We start from the raw sequence: 20,781 nt of genomic DNA, 5'->3' as shown, positions 1-20,781 counted from the left end.
CAAACTTCTTGCTACTCCCTGTTTATTGTCACATACATTTGCCTTCAAAAAGAAAGAAAAATATTGTCTGATTTAGTAACTTAAGTAATCCTAATGTTCACTTAGCTTAGTAGTCATAATTTTTATTCTTCTGGAAATACTTACATTAATCTGAAAATAACAAAAAGGACTCAATTCACATTTTGGTACAGTAAACATTTTATTTGTTTGAATTCATTTACATGCCATTAAAATACTGCTTTGAGAGTCCTGTAACAGGAGAAATAAGGCTCTTTGTTTCAGAAGTTCTAAAGCCAGGAATTCATAAGGATGCATTTAAATAAGACTATGTATGATTTACTGGTTAATACATATTTGATTCAAAGAAATTAGGGAGTGAAAACATAAAATATTATTGTAAAGTAAATCATGTTAAAAAAATCATTAAAGTATTTCATGTAATCCTCCAAAATTGAATAGGCATTATTTTGTGATTTACATAGCAATTACTACAGTATTTATCCCAGCTAACAAAAGTATAGTTATGTTATTTTTAAAGATGTATCTTTTTAGAACAAAAGAGTTTAATAGTTGATACATGAATCAGCTTTTTTTCTGGATGGGTCCAAAAGATGACCCTTTCCACCTAAATGGAAGCTCTAAAAAGACCCTTGCTTTTTAATAATTGAAGGATCCTTCCTTTCTGTGTACTTTTGTAGCATTTGTGCTTATTTCCTGTGTGACATTTGCTGTCTTGCCTTTCCAAAACATGTGCAAATATCCTGTGCCCCCTTTTTATCATGTATAGATTTATTTCATGCAGAGCACTTAACAAGCACCTTGCCTGTAGATGCTTAATTAATGTTTGTTAAATTGAAAGTATGTTACATGTTGAAGCTAAACAGGGAGGAATTTGGTTTTAAGAATGAGAATATTACCTTTGCATTAAAACATTTTGCTTTCCTTGTAATATATTTTCTGCCTCTATTTCTAAAAATTAGTTGGGACACAGTAAGACACACATAGAGCAGACCAAAGTGTCACTTCCTCCTTACTGCTGTTTTTCAAATTTCTCTTTATTTTTGACTCCTAGAGATTTCATTTTCCCTTACTTTCTTGCAAGCTGAGCTATACATTTAAAAGAATATTTGCTTACTAAAAGAAATCAGTCTGAAAAGTCTACATACTTTATGATTCCAACCGTATGACTTTCTGGAAAAAGGAAAACAGTAGAGGCAACAAAAAGATCAGCGGCAGCTGGGTGGAGCAGAAGGGAATCTCACAGCAGTGAGACTGTTCTGTATGATACTGTAATGTGGACACATGTCATTAAACATTTGTCAAAACCCATTTGACCTACACAACACCGAGATTAAACTATGGGCTTTAGTTAAGAATAATCTATTCCATAGTGGCTCATCAGTTGTAACACATGTACTACATGAGCACGAGATGTTCACCGTAGTGAAACTGAGTGCAGAAAAGCTATATGTGGGAACTCCATACTATCTGCTCAGTTTATAAACATAAAACTTCTCTGGAAAATATAGCCTATTAACAAAGTTTAAATGAAGTTTATTAACTCAGTTGTTTTTAGATTTTATCCAGCATTTTGAAGTGTTTAGTAGCAGGAAGATTTTTAGAGAATCTTATCTGCTACTTTGCCACAGAAGGAAGGCTTTATATTGCATTTTGATAGTGTTTTAAAATGTAAAATTAAAGTGATTCTATTTCATGTAGAGCAAATGCTTTCATGTCATTTCCTTTGACTTTAGAACCTTCAAGGAGAATTGGAACCAGCATCGTTTTCCTGGACATATGAAGAAATTAAAGAAGTTCACAAGCGTTGGTGGCAGTTGAGGGATAATGCTGTAGAAATATTTTTAACAAATGGCAGAACACTCCTGTTAGCATTTGATAACACCAAGGTAAATTTGCCTATATTAATAGATATACTTTTTCAAAAAGATCATGGAATCAGTTTAATTACACTCATACTGACTAAATGAAGTTTTAACTTATTTAAACTTTAACTATTTCTGAAGTCAAATGAAAATTACCCTATTTCTTAGTACTGATTAAAGTAAATCTTTGGTTATGTTAGGACTATTTTTGTCCTCCAAAACTGTATTAAATTTTTATTCCCCAGAGTGACTGTATCTGTAATAAGTAAATAAATGAATGTATAACCAACCTGAAGTAGTTTAACCTTGATAGTAGATTTCATTTTTGACAAACCCTTTCTTGACTGCCACATTGCTTCAGCTACTGTGTGTCTGCTTGTCTTGATAGAAAACCTCTTGGAAGAAATTGTGTATGCTTGCTGCTTCCAGTTCCTCTCCTCAGATTCTCTTTTGAGATGCTCCAGTCAGATTTTTTCCTCACCACCCTACCTGTAACCTCTGGTCAGCATCACCAGTGACCTGGATGTTGCTAAACCCTACAGTTGTGTTTCTTAGTCTTCATCTTACTTGACTTAGCAGCAGCATTTGACACAGCTGATTATTCTTTCTGTAAAGAAAGTGTGGGGAAAACCTTCCTCACTGGACTTCTGCATTAAAGTCTAATTGGCATCTCAAATTTAACATGGACAAAACTGACTTCTAATTTTCCCCCTAAAATCTCCAGTTTTCCCCAGCTCCATAAATGGCAACTCCAACCTTTCTGCTTGGCCAGTTCAAAAACCTTGGGGTTATCCTTGACTCCTCTTATTCTGTCATCCCACTTATTCTGACTCCTCTTAATCATGTGCTCTTATTCAGTCGGTTCGCCCCTCAAACTATACCCAGAATCTGAGTGTTTCCACTGCTGCCATCCTGGTCTAAGCCACTGTCAGCTCTTGCATAAATCATTGCACTAGCCTCCTCACTGGCCTCACTGCTTCCACACTCCCTCTTCTTTCAGACTGCTCTCAACACAGCAGTTAAAATGGGTCAGATCGTGCGATTCCTCTCCTCAGAGCCCTCTGACCACTTTCTTTGTCATTGCATTAAAGCCAGGACCTTACAATGTTGAATAACCTTCAGATCAGATCAGATCAGTCGCTCAGTCGTGTCCGACTCTTTGCTAGCCCGTGAATCTCAGCACACGAGGTCTCCCTGTCCATCACCAACTCCTGGAGTTCACTCAGACTCACGTACATTGAGTCAGTGATGCCATCCAGCCATCTCATCCTCTGTCGTCCCCTTCTTCTCCTGCCCCCAATCCCTCCCAGCATCAGAGTCTTTTCCAATGAGTCAACTCTTCGCATGAGGTGGCCAAAGTATTGGAATTTCAGCTTTAGCATCATTCCTTTCAAAGAACACCCAGGGCTGATCTCCTTCAGAATGGACTGGTTGGATCTCCTTGCAGTCCAAGGGACTCTCAAGAGTCTTCTCCAACACTATAGTTCAAAAGCATCAATTCTTCTGTGCTCAGCCTTCTTCACAGTCCAACTCTCACATACAAACATGACCACAGGAAAAACCATAGCTTTGACTAGACGAACCTTTGTTGGCAAAGTAATGTCTCTGCTTTTCAATATGCTATCTAGGTTGGTCATAACTCTCCTTCCAAGGAGTAAGCGTCTTTTAATTTCATGGCTGCAGTCACCATCTGCAGTGATTTTGGAGCCCAGAAAAATAAAGTCTGACACTGTTTCCACTGTTTCCCCATCTGCTTCCCATGAAGTGATGGGACCAGATGCCATGATCTTCGTTTTCTGAATGTTGAGCTTTAAGCCAACTTTTTCACTCTCCACTTTCACTTTCATCAAGAGGCTTTTTAGTTCTTCTTCACTTTCTGTCATAAGGGTGGTGTCATCTGCATATCTGAGGTTATTGATATTTCTCCCGGCAATCTTGATTCCAGCTTGTGTTTCTTCCAGTCCAGCATTTCTCATGATGTACTCTGCATAGAAGTTAAATAAGCAGGGTGACAATATACAGCCTTGACGTACTCCTTTCCCTATTTGGAACCAGTCTGTTGTTCCTTGTCCAGTTCTAACTGTTGCTTCCTGACCTGCATACAAATTTCTCAAGAGGCAGATCAGGTGGTCTGGTATTCCCATCTCTTTCAGAATGTTCCACAGTTGATTGTGATCCACACAGTCAAAGGCTTTGGCATAATCAATAAAGCAGAAATCGATGTTTTTCTGAAACTTGCTTTTTCCATGATCCAGCGGATGTTGGCAATTTGGTCTCTGGTTCCTTTGCCTTTTCTAAACCCAGCTTGAACATCAGGAAGTTCACGGTTCACATATTGCTGAAGCCTGGCTTGGAGAATTTTGAGCATTACTTTACTAGCGTGTGAGATGAGTGCAATTGTGCAATAGTTTGAGCATTCTTTGGCATTGCCTTTCGTTGGGATTGGAATGAAAACTGACCTTTTCCAGTCCTGTGGCCACTGCTGAGTTTTCCAAATTTGCTGGCATATTGAGTGCAGCACTTTCACAGCATCATCTTTCAGGATTTGGAATAGTTCAACTGGAATTCTATCACCTCCACTAGCTTTGTTCATAGTGATGCTTTCTAAGGCCTACTTGACTTCACATTCCAGGATGTCTGGCTCTAGATGAGTGATCACACCATCGTGATTATCTGGGTCGTGAAGATCTTTTTTGTACAGTTCTGTGTATTCTTGCCACCTCTTCTTAATATCTTCTGCTTCTGTTAGGTCCATACCATTTCTGTCCTTTATCAAGCCCATCTTTGCATGAAATATTCCTTTGGTATCTCTGATTTTCTTGAAGAGATCTCTAGTCTTTCCCATTCTGTCGTTTTCCTCTATTTCTTTGCATTATCGCTGAAGAAGGCTTTCTTATCTCTTCTTGCTATTCTTTGGAACTCTGCATTCAGATGCTTATATCTTTCCTTTTCTCCTTTGCTTTTCATTTCTCTTCTTTTCACAGCTATTTGTAAGGCCTCCCCAGACAGCCATTTTGATTTTTTGCATTTCTTTTCCATGGGGATGGTCTTGATCCCTGTCTCCTGTACAATGTCATGAACCTCATTCCATAGTTCATCAGGCACTCTATCAGATCTAGTCCCTTAAATCTATTTCTCACTTCCACTGTATAATCATAAGGGACTTGATTTAGGTCATACCTAATGGTCATACTGAATGGTCTAGTGGTTTTCCCTACTTTCTTCAATTTAAGTCTGAATTTGGCAATAAGGAGTTCAAGGTCTGAGCCACAGTCAGCTCTGGTCTTGTTTTTGCTGACTGTATAGAGCTTCTCCATCTTTGGCTGCAAAGAACACAATCAATCTGATTTCAGTGTTGACCATCTGGTGATGTCCATGTGTAGAGTCTTCTCTTGTGTTTTTGGAAGAGGGTGTTTGTTATGTGACCAGTGCATTTTCTTGGCAAAACTCTAGTAGTCTTTGCCCTGCTTCATTCCGTATTCCAAGGCCAAATTTGCCTGTTACTCCAGGTGTTTCTTGACTTCCTACTTTTGCATTCCAGTCCCCTATAATGAAAAGGACATCTTTTTTGGGTGTTAGTTCTAAAAGGTCTTATAGGTCTTCATAGAACCGTTGAACTTCAGCTTCTTCAGCATTACTGGTTGGGGCATAGACTTGGATTACTGTGATATTGAATGGTTTGCCTTGGAAACGAACAGAGATCATTCTGTCGTTTTTGAGATTGCATCCAAGTACTGCATTTTGGACTCTTTTGTTGACCATCATGGCTACTCCATTTCTTCTGAGGGATTCCTGCCCGCTGTAATAGATATAATGTTCATCTGAGTTAAATTCACACATTCCAGTCCATTTGAGTTCGCTGATTCCTAGAATGTCGACATTCACTCTTGCCATCTCTTGTTTGACCACTTCCAATTTGCCTTCATTCAAGGACGTGACATTCCAGGTTCCTATGCAATATTGCTCTTTACAGCATCGGACTTTGCTTCTATCACCAGTCACATCCACAGCTGGGTATTGTTTTTGCTTTGGCTCCATCCCTTCATTCTTTCTGGAGTTATTTCTCCACTGATCTCCAGTAGTATATTGGGCACCTACTGACCTGGGGAGTTCCTCTTTCAGTATCCTATCATTTTGCCTTTTCATACTGTTCATGGGGTTCTCAAGGCAAGAATAGTGAAGTGGTTTGCCATTCCCTTCTCCAGTGGACCACATTCTGTCATCTCTCTCCACAATGACCCGCCCATCTTGGGTTGCCCCATGGGCATGGCTTAGTTTCATTGAGTTAGACAAGGCTGTGGTCCTATTATGATTAGATTGACTAGTTTTCTGTGAGTATGGTTTCAGTGTGTTTGCCCTCTGATGCCCTCTTGCAACACCTACCATCTTACTTGGGTTTCTCTTATCTTGGGTGTGGGGTATCTCTTCACGGCTGCTCCAGCACAGCGCAGCCACTGCTCCTTACCTTGGACGAGGGGTATCTCCTCACCGCCGCCCTTCCTGACCTTCAACGTGGGATAGCTCCTCTAGGAATAACCTTAGCACTTCCTTATTCTTTCTGACCTTATCTTCTACTGTTCTATCCTTCACTCTCTCTAGTCCATCTGTGGAGACTTCCTTTTCCTTGACTATAGCAGTCACACTGATGCCTGAAAACCTCTGCACTTAGAGCTCCCTAAAATGCCGCCTAGAATGCTTTTCCTCTTAGAAATCTACATGACCCACACCCTTACTTTTTTCAGGTCCCTGATCAAATGCCCTCTTATCAGAGAGACTTCCCTGATTATGTATTTAAAACAGCAACCCCTTTCTCACTCCTAGTACCAGGAATCCCTTTGTTTCCTTGACTTTCCTCTCTTTTCTCTAGAGCACTTCATAGACTCCAACAGTGTCTGCCCAACAGAATGTAAAGACTGTTTTGTTAAGTGCTACAGCTCTAGCATCTTGAGCATACTGGTATATAGGTGCTCAGTCGATGTTTGTTGAATGAATACATGTTTCCTTTTCCTTGCAGAGTTTAGTATGCAAACTGTCATAAATTCTCTCCCACCAACCTTAGCTTCAGCATCTGGCAACCTTCAGATTTAGGCTGTAGGTAGATTTTTATTTTTGCCTTGAACTGATTCATTTTTATTTTTGATTCTGATTTTAAAAAAATAGCATAGAAGTTGCCGTCTTAACCATTTTCATGCATACAGTGTAGTAGTGTTAAGTATATTCACATTGTTGTGAACAGTCCTCCAGGTTTAGGTTCTTAAAAACCCTGTGGTCTTATGCCTGTTCCATAACTAAACTCATTCTTCTCATTCACTTTTATTCTCATCCCTAATTATCCACATCTTTGGCTCATCTTCCTATGCCTGAAGCATATACACATTTAAGAGGGGTAATTCAGATTTGTTTTTAGAAAGGCCTGGTTCCTCTATTTTTTTCCATTTATTACCAATTATCATTTAATTGCTTTAGAAGAAATCAGAACACCCTTTTTCTGTGACAGCATTTTTCTGAATCTCTTTTAAAAAAGAGTTCATATATTAGTTTTCCATCAGTAGTGAAAATGAGGTATCCTGTTTTTATGTAGGATATTTTATTTCATTCTCAGGAAATAAATCTTACTGTCCCCATATTACAGTATGGGAACTACAGCACAAAGGGTTTAAGCAAGAAAAAAAACCTGGTCTGTCTAATTCAGAAAACCCTGCTCTTTCTACTACAGCGTGTTTCATGTATGTAGATGAAGACTCTTCATTTTCTTTTATTGATTTTTTTCCTTTAGGGTCTGTATGTAAGTGATTTTTCTGAACAGACTTCTTAGTCTCTTACTGATTTCTCCAGCTGCAAAACATAGTGGTTAAGAGCCAAAAGTAAATGAGTGCAACAGAGCAGAGACAGATTCAAAGAGGAGGGGACTAAACTAGTGGTGTGAGTGGGGGAGAGCAGGCAGAGGGGGTTACAGAGTGCAAACTACTATGTAGGAAATGAGCCATAAGGATATACTGTACAGCACAAGGACTGTAGTCAGTATTGCATAACATTTAAATGGAGTGTAATTTATAAAAATATTGAATCACTATGTTGTACACCTGAAGCTAATATAATATAGTAAATCAACTGTACTTCAATAAATAAATATATATAGCACAACCTTTAGAGGAAGACCTAGTTGAACCTTAATTCCCCACCAGTCAGTGTTATTGGGCAAAAAGTGTTTTCTTTAAGGACTTGAGATTAGTAACATGCCTATGATATCATGGATTCTTTGGAGGAAAGTGTCAAGACTGAAAATCTGGGCTGTTTTTTTCTCCTTCTGTTCTAGGTTCGCAATGATGTATACCACAGTATACTAACAAATAACCTCCCTAATCTTCTGGAATATGGCAATATCACCGCTCTGACACATTTGTGGTATACTGGGCAAATTACTAATTTTGAGTATTTGACTCACCTAAACAAACACGCCGGCCGATCTTTCAATGATCTCATGCAGTATCCAGTGTTCCCGTTCATACTGGCAGACTATGTTAGTGAGACCCTTGACCTCAGCGACCCATCAGTCTACAGGTAACTGAAGACATCATCACCTATTGGCTTTGTCAGTGTGCTGAATTTATGTCATTAAAGTTCTTCTCATGAAAATTTTCAAACGTGCAAAAAACAGAATGAATGTGTAATAAACCCCCATATGGTTATCACCCCAACTCAATAATTATGAAAATTTTTGCCAAACTTGCATCATCTTTTTTTTCTTAAGACAAATCACACACATTTATGTCACTCGTATGTTCTATAGTATACATCTCTTAAGAAAAAAGTAAAACATTTTGTTACATAACTTCAGTGCCATTATCATATCAAAGAAAATAAAAACAATTAATTTCATGGTATCATCTAATAGCCAGCCTATTTTTAAATGTCCCCTGATTATATAAAAGATGTCTTTTTATAGTTGATTTGTTTGAATCAGGCTCAGTATCACCTTTGGTTGCTTTGTCTCTAAAGACATAAATCTTAGAACAGCCCTTATTTTTATGTATGTATTTTTCTTCTTATTCCTAACATTGGCTTTTTTTAAGGAAAAAAGGTCATTTATCTTGTAGAATGTCCCCCGTTCCACATTAGCATTTAGCTTTTTTCCTCTAGCCACTGTTCCTAGGGACTGGAAATTACTTCTAAAGGCTTGCTTAGCCTCAGGTTCAACTTTTTTTTAAGCAAGAACTCTCTAGAGGTGGTGGTGTGAACTATCAGGAGGCATGTGATATCCCACTGTTAAGGATGCTCAGGCTGATCTGTGGGTTCAGCCTCCCATTGAACTTGTTTGTTTCATTGATGATTATTTCTTGAGTCTGTGATTTCACTGGGGGTTACCGAATGGTGATTTCCTATTTTCTCATTTCTTGTACGTTTATTAGAAGAAAGCACGTAAGATGAGCCTGGGACATTTTGTTGTATCAGAGAGCAAGAAAATTAATATAGTCTTGTCAAAAGAGTGGGAGCCATATTTGCACACCCATGTTCACTGCAGCTCTATTCACATAGCCAAGAGGTGGAGGCAGCCCAGGTGCCTATCTGTGGATAAATAGTTGTGGAAAATTTGGTACATATGTAATATGGAACATTATTTAACATTATGAAGGAGGGAAGTCCTGTCACATGGAAGAACTTTGGGGATATTGTACTAAATGGAATAAGTCAGCCACAAGATAACAAACACCATGTGATTCCACTTACGTCGGTTGTTTAGGGTAGTCAGACTCAGTTAAATGGTGTTTGTTGGGGGGTGGGGAAGGAGAGCGGATGGGGACTTGCGGAGTTGTTGCTCAGTAGGTGTAGAGTTTCAGTTTTACAAAGTGAGAAAGCTTTAAAGATCTATTGCACAACAGTGTGAATTAGTTAACACTACTGAGCTAGGTACTGGAGGGTGGCTAGATGCTAAGTTCAGTGATGTGTGTTGTTTTTACTATAATTATAGAAAAATAAAGGACTTAGGAGCCAACTTGAAGTGGCTCTCACTGCCAAAGATGCTCTCACAGCATCAAAAAGTATAAAGGCCATAACTGATTGAAACACATTTAAGTAAAAAGAAAATACTTAAGTTAATAATAATACTCTTTAAAGGCCCCCAAAACAAAGCAAAACTAAACTCATTGGTTGCTGTTGGATGGGGTAACAGTTCTCTACTTTTAAGATTTGACCGCTAAGGAAAAGAATTAAGCTTTTATCCTGCCTTTCCTGAAACGGTTGCATTTTAGAGTAACCAAATAGCCATAGTTGATGAGGGACTATTCTGTTTCTTTAGTTTTAAATAACATTATCTGACTATTATCAAAAAGTCAAGAAATAGCAACTCCTGGCAAGGACGTGGAGAAGAGACCCTTTGCACTCAACTGTTCCTGGGAATGTAAACTGGTGCAACCACTGTGAAAAACATAATGGAGGTTCCTCAAATATTAAAAATAAAACTGTCCTATGCTCCAGCCATTCTACTTCTGGATATTTAATCCAGAGAAAATTAAAACACTAACTCGAAAAAATATCTGCACCTCATGTTCACTGCAGCATTATTTATAGTGGCCAAGATACAGAGACAACCTAAGTGTTCATCTGTGAATGAGCAGATAAAGAAAATGCAACACAGACACACACACACACAAGAATACTATTTAGTGTTAATAAAAAACAAAAAAAAAAAACAAGAATGAAATCTTGTGACAACATGAATGGCCCCTGAGGGCATTATGCTAAGTGAAAAAGTCAGACAAAGACAAATACCATACAGATAAGTAAGGAGAAAAGGAAAGATATACCCATTTGAATGCAGAGTTCCAGAGAATAGCAAGGAGAGATATGAAAGCCTTCCTCAGTGATCAGTGCAAGGAAATAGAGGAAAACAACAGAATGGAGAGATCTCTTCAAGAAAATTAGAGATACCAAGGGAACATTTCATGCAAAGATGGACTCAAAAAGGACAGAAATGGTATGGACCTACCAGAAGCAGAAGATATTAAGAAGAGGTGGCAAGAATACACAGAAGAACTATACAAAAAAGATCTTCACGACCCAGATAATCACGATGGTATAATTACTCACCTAGAGCCAGACATCCTGGAATGTGAAGTCAAGTGGGCCTTAGAAAGCATCACTACGAACAAAGCTAGTGGAGGTGATGGAATTCCAATTGAGCTATTTCAAATCCTAAAAGATGATGCTGTGAAAGTACTGCACTCAATATGCCAGCAAATTTGGAAAACTCAGCAGTGGCCACAGGACTGGAAAAGGTCAGTTTTCATTCCAGTCCCAAAGAAAGGCAATGCCAAAGAATGCTCAAACTACTGCACAACTGCACTCATCTCACACACTAGCAAAGTAATGCTCAAAATTCTCCGAGCCAGCTTCAATAGTACATGAATCGTGAACTTCCAGATGTTCAAGCTAGTTTTAGAAAAGGCAGAGGAACCAGAGATCAAATTGCCAACATCCATTGGATTATCAAAAAAGCAAGAGAGTTCTAGAAAAGCATCTATTTCTGCTTGATTGACTATGCCAAAGCCTTTGACTGTGTGGATCACAATAAACTGTGGAAAATTCTGAAAGAGATGGGAATATCAGACCACCTGACCTGCCTCTTGAGAAATTTGTATGCAGGTCAGGAAGCGACAGTTAGAACTGGACATGGAACTTCAGACTGGTTCCAAATAGGGAAAGGAGTACATCAAGGCTGTATATTGTCACTCTGCTTATTTAACTTCTATGCAGAGTACATCATGAGAAACACTGGGCTGGAGGAAGCATATGCTGGAATCAAGATTGCTGGGAGAAATATCAATAACCTCAGATATGCAGATGACACCATCCTTATGGCAGAAAGCAAAGAATTAAAGAGCTTCTTGGTGAAAGTGAAAGAGGAGAGTGAAAAAGTTGGCTTAAAGCTCAACATTCAGAAAACTAAGATCATGGCATCTGGTCCCATCATTTCGTTGGCAAATAGATGGGGAAACAGTGAGAGATTTTATTTTGGGGGGCTCCAAAATCACTGCAGATGGTGACTGTAGCCATGAAATTAAAAGACACTTACTCCTTGGAAGAAAAGTTATGACAAACCTAGACAGCATATTAAAAAGCAGAGACATTACTTTGCCAACAAAGGTCTGTCTAGTCAAGGCTATGGTTTTTCCAGTAGTCCTGTGTGGATGGGAGAGTTGGACTCTAAAGAAAGCTGAGCACTGAAGAATTGATGCTTTTGAACTGTGGTATTGGAGAAGACTCTTGAGAGTCCCTTGGACTGTAAGGAGATCCAACCAGTCCATCCCTGAAGTATTCATTGGAAGGACTGATGTTGAAGCTGAAATTCCAATCCTTTAGCCACCTGATGCAAAGAACTGACTCATTTGAAAAGACCCTGATGCTGGGAAAGATTGAAGGCAGGAGGAGAAGGGGACAACAGAGGATGAATGGTTGGATGGCATCACCGACTCAATGGACATGAGTTTGGATAAACTCCGGGAGTTGGTGATGGACAGGGAGGCCTGGCATGCTATGGTCCATGGGGTCACAAAGAGTTGGATATGTCTGAGCAACTGAACTGAAGTGTGATCTCACTTATATATGAACTCTAAAAGTGAAAACAAAACACACAAAACAAAAAGCTAATCTCACTGATACAGAGGACAGATTGTAGGTTTCCAGAAGCATTAGGGGTGGGGGTTGGGAGGAGTTGTGGCAAGATGGGTGAAGGGAGTCAGATGGTACAAACTTCTTGTTATGAAATAAACAAGTTATGGGGATGTGATGTAGAGCACGGTGACTATAGTTAATAATATGCCAAGAGAGTAAATCTTAAAAGTTCTCTAACAGCACAAAAAATTTTAAGTATATATGGTGGCACATGTTTACTAGACTTATTGTGATGATCATTTTGTAATTTTGAATATAGAGATATTGAATCATTATGTTGGATACCTGAAACCAATATAGTGTTATATGTCAATTACACTTCTCTTAGTTTAAAATTCTCTTACTTTAAAAAAAAGTTGACTGCAAATATACTACTTAGTATATTAGAATATTTTAATTTTAACTTCAAGAAATCATATTCAGTTTAATATATTTGTCAATTTAAAAAGAGCAGATGGCACATTATTTCTCTTTTAGACATTTTTATACACTGCTAATGTACATTTAAATTTATACACTACTGATATAAAGAGATGCAGTCTTTCGGAAAGACAGTTTGACTGTATATAACCAAAGAACTCTTCAGAAATTGCATACTCTGTTTCAGCAATTTAACTTCTAGGACTTTTTTCTTAGGAAATATCTTCGTAGAGTATTTTCTTAGGAAATACTTTAGGATATGTACTTGACCAGAAGGGTTACGCCTGGAAGCGAGCTTCATGAGTGCAGGAGCCAGTTCATTGCTGGTAACAGTGCAAGTAACTGAAATTTAGAATCAACCTAAATGTACAACACTGGGTTTGAGTAAATTGTTCTATATTGTAGTCGTTAAAAATGATACTGTAGAAATATATATTATGGGGGGTTCTTTTTATTTTAAAGTGATATACATACACAAATAAGGAGGAAAACATACCTTTCCAGATATGTTGTAGTGATATATTGTGGTTGATTTTTGGTTTATTCTATTTGCCTCATCAATAACTTCTGATTTTCCATCCATAACAACATTACTTGTGTTCACAAAGAACTATTTATACTCTTTAGAAAAACTTGCATGCCAGGATCATGATTTCTTCTATATTGAGTTGTGACTTTTTATCTATTCTATTGATATAAAATTGTTTTTACTTTTTAACAAAGTTTTTAGGATTATGAAAGTTTCAAAAATGAAATTAATGTGTTTTCTAATTGCTAATTTTAATATCCCTATGGAATAATTTTCCTCCAAAATAGATATATCCACCCTGGCTAAGCAGACCTGGTTTGGCATACTGAAATGTGAGCAAATCTTCATGTTTCTCTAGTTGTGGCACCAGATGTTGAAACTCCAGGTGGCTCCATCCCAGTGCCAGACCAGAGGGCACCTCAGCCAGAGGAGCATGTCCATCTTTGTTGGATCTTGTTCTCTTGCTCTTTGATGGGCCACACAGACATGCTGCTTGACTCTGTAGCTTTTAAAAGTGGGGATTCACCCAGTTTTCCTGCCTCCCTGATACAGTGTAAACACCAGCACAGACATACACATGCTTACCCACATTCTCTCCACCATACACATAGGTCACTCACTATGCATGAATTAGATAAAATGTTTATTTCATACTTGCACTCCAAATCTCAACATAGTCATTGTGAGCATGTGTTGTTTTTTTCAATTTTCACTAACCTAATAGTTACGTAACATCTTTTTATGATCATACTCCTGGCCAAACTGCCCTTCACTCTTCATTGCCTAACTGGGTGTAGGGTCAGGAAATGGGGACAGAAACTTCCAGGGAATCATCTGCCATGGGCAGCATCAGTTACGATTTGAGGAAGTAGAGGAACCAGGGAGAGGAGGGAGAAACTCTTCTTGGTTACTTTTAAGTCAAAATTTCATAATTCCAATACGCATCTGTTTAGAAACATCCTGTCTTCACAGTTTATGAAATTATAATTGTGAATGGTGACTGTTAGTGGCAAAGCAACATGTGTAAGCACTAAAACAAGGGCCAAGTATCTTGTTGATCACTTATTTACTTGTACACATCTGAGGCAACTTAATTCTGACAGTATTAACCCACTTCCAATGTTTTCCATCATCCCTTCCTTTATAGAAATCTTTCCAAGCCCATAGCTGTGCAGTATAAAGAAAAAGAAGACCGTTATGTGGACACATACAAGGTAGATTCCGTTTTTCCTTGTGTATTTTGATAAGTTAAAACTGGATTTTTGGTTATTGGACTTGTATTTTACCTAATTTTCAATGTATAGTATTGATTTTTCTGTTTCCCACTTCTGTATGCAACTGACAGGCAACTGGAAATCATTATGTGATTTTAAATATTGTTTTCTGTCTTAATTCTCTGAAAACACTTTGCCCCCCCAAAATAAATACACTTATTATTGTATAAATTGGAAGCTCATAATCCATTGTTACGTTCAAATGTATGAAATAATTATATTCCTTATAAAAATCACAAAAATGTCCAGGGACCTGCTGTTTATATTCCCTAGTGTTATATATAATAATATCAATATATTTGTAGTTTACCATAACCCCTTGTTATTCATCTCAGCAAATTGTACACAAGTTTGTTAACAAAAAATACTGGATTTTAAAGTTTAAAATAGAAGTTAATTATCTATTTCCGTGAAGTTAATGTTAATGGAATCCTGTTGGAAATTCAAAAAAACTCATTAGGCATATGTTGTATTCTTCACTCAGTATGAAGATAGGAGCAGCTGAAGCAGTTTTCTCATATTCACCATGTTATCTTATGTCAAAATTTCAGAAAGATCCCTCCAGGAATCTTACAGCTGTCAATGCTTGATTCTTCTGTAGCTAAAAATGGGGCAGTGCTTATGGAAATCAAAAAGAAATGACTCCAGAAAATTCACTGTCACCTGACTTTATTAGAGACAGAAACTATGGGAGATGAAAATAGTGACAGATATTAAAACTTTGGTTGAGCTTCTTACTTTATGATGGGAAGATAAGAGTAGTTGAAGGATCACCAAATTCTTTTTTATTTCTGTGTAAGTCTACTGCAAAACAGCTATAAAATGTTATATTAAAGAATTTCAATAATGCGATACAGTTTTTACATTTCTCTTGCACTTCCTCTGTGAGAGAAGCATTTCTCTAAAGAACACAGCATTACGTTTTGAAGCCCTCTTAAAATGCAGACATCTCTGGTGAAAGTGGCAGTTCTTATTTGTTGATCAGTTTAAACATTATGAGCCATTAGTGGGGACCAGAGGGCTGAGAACCAACCCACTGAGAACAGGTGGGTTTTCTACGAGGGACTAAGAGGGTAAACGTGCAGAGAGCCAAATGCTTCTCGAGTGGCCAGCCCTCACTGGGACACCAAGGAGGAGGCCCCCAGACACTCCAGAAGGCTGAGGGCAAGCTATGGAGGATGGCACCTAAGGGGCAGTAGAGAAGGATGGCAAAGAAGATGAGTGAGGCTTCTCCAGCTCTACGTGGAGCTCACTATCACCAATTTGGTCCCCGTGTCCTTCAGTACCTGGAGGAGGAGTACCGCAAAGGAGCCCGGGAAGACGACCCTATGCCCCCGGTGCAGCCCTACCACTACGGCTCCCACTACTCCAACAGCGGCACTGTGCTTCACTTCCTGGTCAGAATGCCTCCTTTCACAAAGATGTTTTTAGCTTATCAAGGTAAGGATGGTTTTCTAACTGCCTCAAAGGTCAGATTGGTCATCAGGGGAAAACCAGTTTGCTGACATCCTGAGAATGTATTAAAACTAATCAAACCATAGGAAAAAGAATTCTGCTTACTTTCTGAACAAAAGTCTCTTTAAGATACCTGCTGGGACTTCCCTGGTGGTCTAGTGGCTAAGACTCTGCACTCCTAATGCAGGAGGCCTGGGTTCGATTCCTGGTCAGGGAACTAACTAGATCCCACATGCCTCAACTAAAAGATTCTGAATACCACAATGAAGATCGAAGATCCCACGTGCAGTCCAATAAATTTAATTTTTTTTTTAAGAGAAACCTGCAGTAAGCCAAATCATCTCGATAATGTCTCAGATTTCAGCCTCAAATTGAACTTTTCTACATTTATAAAAATGCAATTCACTTTTTAAAAGTTAAGATATCATTCACATAGGAAAAACTTTACCCTCCCTTTTAAAGTTATGAATTCACTTTTTTAAAATGTTCAACTGAATGATTTCAGATAACCTGTTATCTTTGGCCCCCAAAGGGGAATTTTAAGTTGTCATCAGTAGGTGGCTATTAGGAGACCTGCACTGCCACCTCCACCATAGTAACCACCTAGGGAGTCATCTTCAGTGGCCGCCCACACACCTGAAGATGGCTTTGAAACCGGTGAATTTATTGCTTTGTGTGCAAGTAGGTTTCTAATGAGAACACTGATTTCTAGTGAGAAGTCCTGTCAGTTTCTCGTGAGTCAGTGGTACTAGCCCTGTAGTTGTTCCTCCTGGAACAGAATCCTTTGTGGAATCATTATCCATTCAATTACTCGACTCTTCTTGAACTTCTTTATATATTTACACTCATATGCATGCAACCTCTTGGGGGAATAAATTTTGTATTCTGTAGACCACTTGGTCTGTGAAAGGGGCTTTCTTGTATTTGTCCCTCTTCTATTTGTCAGTACACAAAACAAATGTTGCATATGACAGCTGTTCAAGTATTTGAATATTACTACCCTGCCTCCTCCTCCTCTCACTCTTGCTTATCCCTAGGCTAATTATCCGTAGTTAAGAGCCTCCTGTATACAAGGCTTGCTGCAAGGAATGCAGAAATAAGTAAGACAGTTTTGTACTTATTTAAGCGATGTTTGCTCTGGTTTCCAAACCTGTCACTGTTCTGCTCATCTTTCTGGATGTGTTCTGATTTGTGAATGCTGTTATTAAAAAGTAGCAGTCAGAATAAAAAAGGATATTTCAGGAATTCTCTGGCAGTCCTAGTGGTTAGGACTCCACACTTTCACTGCTGAGGGCACAGATTCAATCCCTGGTCAGCGGGCTAAGATCTGCAAGTCAGGTGGTACGGCCAAAAGGATAATAATAATAAAAATGAAAAACTATTTCAGATGTGGTTTGGGACAATGGCAGTATATAACAGAACTGGTATTGCCTTTCATTTCTTTTCATGTCGTCCAAGAATCTATTAATATAAAACTCTCAATCAACTATTATGCTAGATTTTCTTCACTGTGTATTTAAGAATGATTTTTTAAAAAGACAACAGGGACTAGCTCAGTCCCCATTCTATTCTTCTGATTAATTTTAAATGATTTGTGATGGCATTTTAATTTATTTCTAGACTTCTCCTTTAATCCAGGGTTTCTCACTTTGGCACTGTAGTCATTCGGAGCTACATAGTTCTCTGTAATGGAGACTGACCTGTGCACTCTGGGACATTTAGCGGCATCCCTGGCCTTGACCTACTAGATGCCCATGGCATCCCTCACCAGCCATGAGAACCAAAAATGTCCCCCGGGGAGCAAAAGTGCTAAGTTAACAACTGCCACTTGAGTTCACACGTGTTCTAGATTATAGGGATTTGTAGTATTACTTTTTTAAAAAATCAAGAAACTACAGAGAATTTAAAAATTCAAACAGAAGCCTCAGTGTGTTTCTCCTGTTCCACAGTTCTACGTATTGTGATTCCACCATAGCCTCACAGAATTGCCTTTAATTTTCCTGGATTCCATTTAGATTAATAACTTTTTATCCTGAGTGAGTTAGTACTTTTTTAAGTGGCCCTCCCTACTTTCTGAGGAAAAAAACCAAAACAAAAAAATTTACAAACCTCATTTCATCCCAGATTTTATTTAGTGCCCAGCCAATTCTAACTGATTCAGCTGAATAGAGGAGAAGGCAGTAAAAGTGATAGAAAACATTGCTTGGCAAAGCAGGTCAGGCTTGGGGAAGATTTAGCATATTTTTAAAAAAATTGTGCCTTGCTTGATGCTGAAATTAGTCTCTGTCTCCAGGTGAAAAAATATGTTCAAATTCCTACAGGTTAGGGGAGTTTTAGATGGTACACATGGTGCCTAAGAAGAATCCACACTGCTGATGTTTTCAAGAGCTGGAGTTTAGATACCATTTCATATTCTAGGCTAGAAAGTCTGTTAACTGTTGACAGAAAAGACAGAATTGAAAGTCAGTCCTTGATTGTTAATAGTCTACACAAGGAAAGCTTAAAAGAATAACTATTAGTTTATTTTCATTCATAGGGAATTTTATTTATTTAGCTAAGAGTTAGAACATTTAAAAAGCAGTGCCCTTGTCACCCCAGAAAGAGAAAAGAAAAGAGAGAAGAAAAATAGTTTTACTGATTAGAGGTAAAGCGATAATTCTGCTTCTTGATGGGGTAAAAACTATTTTTACCTACTTGAACTTTAATTTTCCTTCCATATTTATTCATTCAATAAATAAATAATTATCTAGTTCCTAGAATGTGCTTGGTATAGTTGATATCCCAGGTGTCTGCTTTTATGGAACTTTCATTCTTCTTGGGCATATAGATATTTAATATTAATTAAACAAGTTATATAAATGTATCTAGTTATACGTGAAAGCATAATACAGTTTAAAAATAATACAGTCTCAAATTATGTAGAGTAATATTTATTTTCAGGAACACAAATAACCTCTTTTACATTATGAACAAATAAAATCATTTTAATATTTTTGAAGTATTGAAAGTAAATTATAACAAGTTTCAAATGGAATCAAGTCTTTGTGTCTTAAGTGTGTTATTTGTATTTCTTTTTAGATCAAAGTTTTGACATTCCAGACAGAACTTTTCATTCTACGAATACAACTTGGCGCCTCTCATCTTTTGAGTCCATGACTGATGTGAAAGAACTTATCCCAGAGTTTTTCTATCTTCCAGAATTTTTAGTTAACCGTGAAGGTACAGCAATAAATCATTTATAATTTAAATTTCTTAGAGTTTGTACTTACTTTATAATTTTCCAAAAATAAAAATAGCTTTTGTAAGTTCTAAAATTTGAGACCCCAAATAAGAGAAATGCCTTTACTTACTAGGTATATAATTTTATTTCCAAATGAGCTTGAGGATTTTAAATATTAACTATTAAAGCATTTGTAAACATGTGTATTTTAATTTTGTTACAGAAATTGCTTTATTATTTTCTCTGATTATAAAAGTTGTAATATGCTGATTACTTTTAAAAGTCATGAATTTATTAAAGAACAATCTAAATTAACCAGATGTCAATGATTTTATGAGTAATGACCAAGTTAGAAGTAAAACACTCTGACTAGAGTTATTGAATAATGAAAAGTGACACTAGAAAATAAAATCAGATATTCTGTGATGCCAGTGACCAACAGTCTCAGCTAATCATACCTGCTCTTTAATGTAAGATCAGTTAATCCTTTACAAGGTGTCTTTTCTTTCACTACTTAATTTCATATTTTTATGTGACTTTTAGGAATATGTGAAATTGAGAATTATATCTTTAGAGAAGTTAACATGTTGGCCAATTACTTTAGAATTTTTTACTGTATTAACTAGCTTCTCTGAAATTATTTAGATAATCACTAATAAATCTGTGCTGCTAATTACTTGGAGCATGTTTCATAGTGTTGCCCAAGTAAGGAATGCCTCAGTGAAATATCAACACCTTCAATTTGGGGTACCTGCCTTGTGGTTCCTGCCTCAGTTAGTCTGCTGCTTGTCTCCCTGTCCATGGTTTCTTATATGTATGTTACCATTATATATGCTGCTGCTGCTGCTAAGTCACTTCAGTCGTGTCCGACTCTTTGCAACCCCATAGACGGCAGCCCACCAGGCTCCGCCGTCCCTGGGATTCTCCAGGCAAGAACACTGGAGTGGGTTGCCATTTCCTTCTCCGATGCATGAAAGTGAGAAGTGAAAGTGAAGTCGCTCAGTCGTGTCCGACTCTTGGCGACCCCATGGACTGCAGCCCACCAGGCTCCTCCATCCATTGGATTTTCCAGGCAAGAGTACTGGAGTAGGGTGCCATTGCCTTCTCTGTCCCATTATCTATAGCTGTATAACAAATAACGCCCGTACTTAGTGACTCAAAACATTAAATGTATCACCCATGACAGTTTTTGCAGGTCAGAAATTCAGGAACAGCTCAGCCAGGTGGCTTTTGTGGTTTTGGCTCAGGGTCTCTTGTGCGGTTACATTCAGATTGGCTGCAGCAGGAACATCCAGGGAAACAGAGCAGCATGAGGCTGGCGGGCTGCTC

At 38.0% G+C, this 20,781-nt stretch overlaps 1 protein-coding gene and 1 non-coding gene across 5 annotated transcripts in view; both read left to right on the top strand.

Annotated features, from left to right (window-relative positions):
• LYST (lysosomal trafficking regulator) overlaps positions 1–20,781 on the top strand; it is a 176,246-nt gene that overhangs the window by 125,332 nt on the left and 30,133 nt on the right. For all 4 annotated transcript variants that reach the window (XM_027530926.1, XM_027530925.1, XM_027530923.1 and 1 more), the window contains 5 exons: positions 1,755–1,907; positions 8,200–8,444; positions 14,651–14,717; positions 16,061–16,217; positions 19,311–19,451. In XM_027530926.1, coding sequence (XP_027386727.1) covers positions 1,755–1,907; positions 8,200–8,444; positions 14,651–14,717; positions 16,061–16,217; positions 19,311–19,451 — 763 coding nt within the window. The remainder of the gene's footprint in view (positions 1–1,754; positions 1,908–8,199; positions 8,445–14,650; positions 14,718–16,060; positions 16,218–19,310; positions 19,452–20,781) is intronic.
• Positions 16,377–16,449, top strand: TRNAR-CCU. Its single transcript has one exon. It is a non-coding gene; the product is annotated as a tRNA-Arg (tRNA).

Source organism: Bos indicus x Bos taurus, chromosome 28 (assembly GCF_003369695.1).
Source record: "Bos indicus x Bos taurus breed Angus x Brahman F1 hybrid chromosome 28, Bos_hybrid_MaternalHap_v2.0, whole genome shotgun sequence".
Lineage (NCBI taxonomy): Eukaryota > Metazoa > Chordata > Mammalia > Artiodactyla > Bovidae > Bos > Bos indicus x Bos taurus.
The sequence above is the reverse complement of the archived record's forward strand: the minus strand, read 5'-3'. Positions and strand labels throughout refer to the sequence as shown.